Here is a 7,435-nt window from a genome sequence, read left to right on the forward strand (position 1 = left end):
GACTTCATTTGGTTTTTTCCTTGGTGAACGAAAACATTTTGTGTCAAAATATTTCGACAACTCTTCGGAAGACATCATTGAATATTTCTTTTCTATTTTTTTTCTAGCTAGTAAAATTTATTTAGTTAAGTTATGATGAAGATACAGGAAAATAATGGTACTCTTGATAATATATAACGATACTTGCGTGATCGAAAATAAACGTACACGGCGACATCACTTCATATCGCGACGATACATGACCATAGATGTTGCGCCGATTAAACGAAACTTTCCAACCTTCTTTTCTGATATTCGACCGGTGAATCTATACCAAACTTTCTACAATCAAGCTGATAATTCTTTTCACTTTGTGAAACAGTGACACTTACAAAATTTATAATAATTATTATGTAAGAATAATATCTTGCCTGTAATTCATTAGTGTTGCAATGAGCGAAAAACATATTTACATGTGACTGCATTTACGAATTGCGTGTAACAGAAAACCTGCAGCCGTACTGACGAGAGACGGGTAACTGATGGAAAATCTTTGTTTTCATGAAATGTTTATGCAATCGAAATATTAATTAACATAATTTCTTTAACTTTGAATATAGTGCAAGCATTGTATTGTTTATTTTTATTTTTTAGTACTACTAGCGCTACTTTTTTCAAACTGTCCATTCAGCATTTCAGCTTTTTTTCTTTTAAACTATCAAATTCAAGGTCGCCATCACGGGCTCCCCTGGACTGCCGGGCCCCTTCCCGGACTGTAGTACTCACCATCACCCCCACCCCTTGTGGGGGCCCTATATATATATATATATATATATATATATATATATATATATATATATATATATATATATATATATATATATATATATATATATATATATAAAAGGAAAAATATGTATGAACTGAAGCTGTGCCATGAAAAGTGTATCAAGTCTATTTGTCCTGTACTGGTCCTGTAAAAGTCAGGCACCAGTGAATCATTGTCACATTTCTTACAAGAAAAATATTCAAAAGCATAAAGAAATAAACACATTAGTCCTACTTAGGATTTTTGTGGAAAACTCATCTTGGGGAATGTATATTAAACTATGGTTTCATTTAACATTGGCCAAGTTGAATTCAAGAAAATGGCCTCCATAAAGACTGGAAACAAATTATCAGTGGAAACAAGCAAGCGATTAATGCATAAATAATCATTTAAATAAAAAAATCGATCTAAATAAAATAAAATCCGATATAAAATCAAATTCGTGGGATTTTTTTTTTTTTTTTTTTTTTTTTTTTTTTTTAGAAAACCTTGATTTTTTTCCAACCTGCTTAAACCTGATGGGATCCTAACTCTGCTGCAGAATTTAAGAGAATAAAAGATTTTAGCTAAGCTTGTTAACCAGAACCTAAACTGACATTAATAGAATTTCGATCCCGTGAGTGTTAAATGTCTTTTTCCTTGAAATTGATTCTAATGGCGGCACTCATCCTGAATAGGAATTTGTCCTCTTTTTTTTTCTTCACAAAGTTCTGATCTATCATTGGCACCAAAAACTGTCAGTGATTTCTCGAAAAGAAAGCTGATCAGGTCTGGATGTTTTTCCTCTTGCTGGAGGATTGGTGATGTGACTGCTGTCCTACAGGTCTTATGGAAAGTGTATCACCTACTGACTATCGCCCAACAACACTCAACACCTATTTTATCTAGAAGTTTTCGAGCGATTGACGTTGGCACATTGGCACAGGTCTCTATAAGCAAGCAGAGTGTGCTGGACTTTTGCCGGAGTCTGCAGTTTGGTTTTCGTGAAGGTCCAGGCACTTGTGATGCTCTCTTTTTCTAACAATTTCTGCAGACTTGGAAAACGCTTTTGACTGTGGTCACGAGGCACGCGTGATAGGACTTGGACTTTACTGTTTGCCTTTGATCGTCTTCATCATGAGGCTCTCATTTTCAAATTGAAAAACATGGGTATTGGTGTGTCCTTGCTTCGTATAATTACTCAATTTTTAAGTAACAGGACTCGGAGGGTGGCAGTAGATGGCCAGCGCGGTGAGTTCAGTATTGTGATCTCAGGTGTCCCTCAAAGGTAGTGTTTTTGGGCCGTTGCTTTTCATCCCGTACACTGGGCGACATGTGGATAGCTTTTCCGTAATAAAGTATGTTGCCTTGCTGATGATGCTGCCTTTAATTCGATGCTTACAGCTCATCTCCAGACATGGGGAGGCAAAAGTTCTGCTGAGTCTCAAATAGAGATCTTGGTTAAATCAGTGTTTGCAAGGTGTGTGATGGAGCTTGACTTAAATCCAAAAAAAAAAATGATACTAAGCTAAGGTCCAGAACTCTTGATCGTCCACATGCCATCTCTCTCTCTATTGATAATTATAAATAATGTTTCCTGAGCACTGAGTAGTCTGTTCAAGATTGTTATAAGAACATAATAACGTGGTGAGTCTGGCAAGAGGCCGGGTTGGCCTATAAGCAAGGCAAAGCTCCCTGTACAATTTCAACCCCACCTTACCTCACCATCCAATGGCTTTTATCCAACCTTCTTCTTGAATGTATCTTATGGTATTGGCACTTAACAACATGGCTCCAAAGCTCTGTTCCATTCGTCCACCACCTGTTGCCACAAAACCAATTTTTTGCTCTAAGTGTCTTTGTTGAATCTGCTGGGAGTAACTTTTGATAGCAAGTTGACCTTTGAACAACATATTTGGTCTGTTGCATATTTTCCTCGAAGTTGCACAGAAAAATTGTATTCTGAGGAAGTCTTTTAGGGAATTTTGGTGACAAATCTATTGTGATGACCATTTTAACTTAACTTTTTTTTACTTCCAAGTTCTGGCGTATTGTTCCCAGTTTGGTGCTCATTCTCATCTTTAAATTATTGATAAAAAAACTTGCGCAGTTAATTTCTTATTGCCCTGACTCAAGCACCGACTTCAGTGGCACAGACGTGGCATTAGCTCACTTTGCTTACTATAGTAAAAATATATCATAATGTATAAAGCCCGCGCATGCGCAGTTCAATTTCGGACATTCCTTATAAACGGACGGAATTCGGCGCCACGTACACCGGGAATGTCGCGTTTACCGTTAGGATTTAGGTGATTATAGCCGGGGATTAGGCAGTTATCTATTCCCTACTGGCACAAGCCTCGGTCCGATGCTCGAACCAGGCCGGATGTGTCTAGCGTTCGAGCTAAAAATAAAATAAGCCTTGAACAGTAGTTTACACAGTCGCGATCGTTGGACCCGTAATGAGACAAATAAAATAAATAATTCCCTAAATGACTAACGAAATCAATGATGAAAGGAATTACTATATTGATGCCTGGGGGTTGGGATGGCATGCTCCTCCCTTCTCCTTTAAACTATCAATCAATCAATCAAGTATTTCTTTACATAAAATAATAAGTAAAATAACTTGCTAAAATAAATAAATATGCAAGAACATAATAATTGCTTTAACTACTGATTCGAGCAGCGCGCCATCTATGGAGTAAAAAAAAATCATATCTTCAGAGGTAGACCGGCGGCAGTCACTCAGTCGATTTGCGATCAGTCAGTCAGTAAAGAGTTAGTCTGCAGCCGAACGTCAGTCTATAAAGCAGTCAGTCTGCAGCCATTCGTTACAGCGACTACACTAATTTATACTTTAACGCTGCATATTACAAACTATATCCTCGAGGGAGACACCCACGGGACATTCAAGGGTCACCATTTTCCCCTTGAAAAGGACTTCAACTGGGTCAGCTAAGTATTACAGGCGGTGTTGACATACGATTTATTGTTAGTACTGACAAGATTTTGCATGTTCACCGTTTGTAATCTTATCCTACGTGACCCGACCACGAGCCATCGTGTGCAGGGAGTGGCGGTCAGTCCTATGTGGGAAGTTTCTGGGGGTGTCTCAGTCGAGTGATTACAAGTTGGCTTTTGGTAACTTTAAAAAATTCCGGTTTTATTGTTTTTGAATATGATAGTTATGTATTAAATTCGGCGTCATATATGACCCAGCAGTTGCGGCGCCAAGATGAACGCTCAGATAATCAATCAATCCAATATTTCACACACACACACACACACACAACATGACGCAGCAGGATAACCCAGAAATGTTGAAACAAAGCTGCAGAAACATGAACAAGCAGGTGACATGGACGGTGGTGCAAGTGTTGACCTGACCGGGTGACCTGGCGTTGACCTGAGGCACTATAAGAGTCGTAAAGTACGTGTTCCGCTTGTGGAGGTGTGAACCCGACTGAGAGATAGAAACAATAAATTAATGTGTGCGTCCAAGGTAGTAGTTCAATATTCTCCTCGGCGTGTCCCTCAGGGTGTTACTCGTCGGTGATGGCGCGTCTAGAGGCTGTACTGGAGAGAAAAGGAGAAGGGGCGGTGCACCCCAAGGTCACCATACTCCGACAGGAGATGCAGCGAGCGAGGCAACGGGAGGATCCAGGGGACACTGAATTCAAAGTAAGTGGCTCCTGTCCCTTTGCATCATCCCCCATTCGTTCCATCGCTCTATTTTTAAGCTTTTTTTTTATGAACTCTATTGGTCTATATCTTTTTTTTCTGACTTGCTTTTTTACTCCATTTTATTGGATTATGCTCCATAACTCATTTCCCTTAATCATCTCCCTAATCTCCACCCTGCCTGTATTCATGTCAACCCTCTTCTTCTCCAAGCTACTTTATCACATTATCCTGTCTTTGATCCTCAACTGACTTCTCACCCATCCCTACCCATGTGTGCTGCAGGTGCTGGTGGCAGCAAGACGGGAGGCACAGTGGGTGTGCTGTCAGCTACAGGAAGAGTTTGGTTCAGGCACTGTCGCTTTACTGCCACGCATGCCTGAGTACGATCACGTTCTTCATTTGTGAGTATAAAGCCTTTCTTTATAAACTCTTTGAATTTTCAGAAAGTTTCATCACTGCAAGTCCATCCTTTTGTATCATAATTATGGCCATACAAAATTTCAGGAAGTTTTATCCCTATGACCCCCCTACAAAATTATGTGATATTCCAGGCTTGAAAGGAGAAGCATTTTGGTGTGGGAGGAAGGGGAGGCTCTACACCAGCTCCCATGCTCCCAGTTCAGCCTTGTGGTAGAGTGGGAAGGCAGCAGCAGCTCATCCGTCTGTGTGGACCACTGTACACGCCAGAACATTCATGTTGTCTCCTTCATGTCCAGCTCCTCAACTAGTCTGTACCTTCACAGTTGCTCTTAACAGCTCCACTTATTCATCTGAATCAACAACTTCATGAACCTGCTTAGCCCTTCACATATGCACTAGCTCAACTGGTAATGACTTGAGCCATAAGAACCAATCACTTTTTTGTCATATTTAATTAATTTTGCTATCTTTCATTGCAGGTGAGCAAGAAACTGTTTCAAGAGAAGGAAATAGAGACCAGCATGAACTCAAAGGCAATACCATCATTACCAGTGGGAATGAGAGCCAGGGAGGGACAGGCAGCAGCAGAGGGCAAGGTCAAAGGGACATACTAACAGTGGTGGCAAGTGACTGTGTCACTGCCAACACTGAGCTCCACTACATTCTCACCTCTATGGTTGATATCAATTTGGTGGAGCGGAATGCAAGGTGAGGCAAAGCCACGTAGTGCCTTTCATAGTGCTCCCCAGCAGCTCAGTTTGGCACTTATTGTAATCCAAACTTCACTCTTCTATTTTACTTGCGTGGTTATAGTTATAGGGTGCTAACCACAGCTATTAATGGCACTTGTGTTCACTAACCCATGAACCCCACGTTTTTAAGTTCAAATGGACGTTGGTTAATAAATAATGATATCTGATTAATATTTATTACTGTATACATGACTTTTGCAGGAACATTATGCTGGAGGAAGGCAGCCAAGGGTGGGCAGACTTGCTGCTGGATGAGAGAACCTGTGTGTTGCTGCAGCCCCTCGCTACCCTTAGATCCGATGCCCACCTGAACGAGCTCACCTGCCACCTGGTCCTCCTCTCGCTGCAGTGCACCACCTGCTACATCATCATGTATTCCCAGCAGTCTTCTAATTCAGGGTGTGTTGGTCTAGTGAGGAAGGGAAAAGGGGGCTCACATGTTAGTTTGTACAGTCCTAAAATTTTCATGAACTCTGATGATTATGATTAAGAAAAGCTTCATAGTATTATGATCCCTCAGTAAGTCTGTCAGAAATAAAGCCCACCCTGTGGGAACAGCTTTGACCCTTTACCTTTAACATCTTTATCATGACATGAAGTATGCTGTGTGTTCTTTTCCTATGAAAGTGAAAATACATTTGGAAAGCATGTTTTGATGCAGCCTGAAGGAAGGGCATAATGGTGTGTACCAAGGCAGCTGTTTTCATAGGGATAATTTTGTTAGTCACTGGGATAAGGTAACTTTACTGAAAGATAGATATAGATACAATGTGTTGAAGATTTCTCATTTGATAATTAGTAATAGGTAATGTGTACGTAATGGTTTGCAATAATGGTGATATTGGTGGTGGGATGGGGCAGATATGAATTCCGGAGCAGTATGGTACGGGCCTTGGCAAGGCTGGTGGCCACATGTGTGCTTTTCTGCTCCCCTGAGTACACAGTGTCTCTTCTTCTGGCCCATGACCTCAAGCAGGTGATCCTACATTCTCATTCATAATTTTATGTTGTAAAGGTCATTATGTGCTTCTGCTGACTTGACATTGTCTCCATACTCAACTGTAACCAATATGAACCTTGCTCTTTTTTTCTCCAACTTGCTTTCACTTATTGGTCATTTTGGTGATTGAAAGGACTACTTTTGCAGAATGTGACACTTCATTATTGTAGTCTGAATGAGCTGTTAACATTAACTTTAATGCTATGAGGTGGGCAAGGTTGTTCGGGAGCTGTGTGAGGCAGCACGGACCTCTTCATCCGTGTGGGACCCAGAGGAATGGACCACTCGCCCTTGGCTCACTCCTCAGATGAGTTCAGTAGGTGGCTGTCACAGCTAGTTTTCCAAAAGTTTTACTGTCTTCATTGTTTTATGTCAGTCACTATTGAACTACAATGTAAACTCTCATTTAAGATTTGTTTTAATCAGCCATGCAGAGCATATCATTGCTGAGCTGTTGCATATTGACATTACGTAATTCTATGGTAACTACAGGTAACAGAGATAAAATCCTAATCATCAGTACTGCTATATTTCTTAGCATGAGCGTCTATTGCTGTCACTACCCTGCATCAACTCCATTTCGGCCCAGGTAAGAATACTATGTCCTTTTTCCCCATCAATACACTTGATAAACAAACTTACTCTGCTTTTATAAGTACTCTTGGTAATATATTTACTATTTAAAGTGATGTAGCAAAGATGTTGTTAACCCTTTCAGTACAGTAAAGCCAACGTCGGCATCACCGTATGGAAAGGGTTGATCCTCTTCTAAACCTCTTGATCCTCTTC

At 40.4% G+C, this 7,435-nt stretch overlaps 1 protein-coding gene across 1 annotated transcript; it reads left to right on the forward strand.

Moving 5' to 3' along the window:
* Positions 1-3,760: 3,760 nt before the first annotated feature.
* On the forward strand, positions 3,761-7,235 carry LOC126989156 (protein shortage in chiasmata 1 ortholog-like; the record flags this gene model as incomplete). Its single annotated transcript, XM_050847716.1, is given in 9 exon segments — positions 3,761-4,220; positions 4,329-4,471; positions 4,757-4,875; positions 5,026-5,201; positions 5,374-5,602; positions 5,848-6,045; positions 6,508-6,622; positions 6,855-6,962; positions 7,185-7,235. Coding segments are annotated over 8 exon segments (1,122 nt in total), but the record flags the coding sequence as incomplete, so codon positions are not given.
* Between the last annotated feature and the right edge of the window lie 200 nt (positions 7,236-7,435).

The sequence above is a fragment of the Eriocheir sinensis genome, unplaced genomic scaffold, assembly GCF_024679095.1.
Source record: "Eriocheir sinensis breed Jianghai 21 unplaced genomic scaffold, ASM2467909v1 Scaffold1079, whole genome shotgun sequence".
NCBI classification, from domain to species: domain Eukaryota; kingdom Metazoa; phylum Arthropoda; class Malacostraca; order Decapoda; family Varunidae; genus Eriocheir; species Eriocheir sinensis.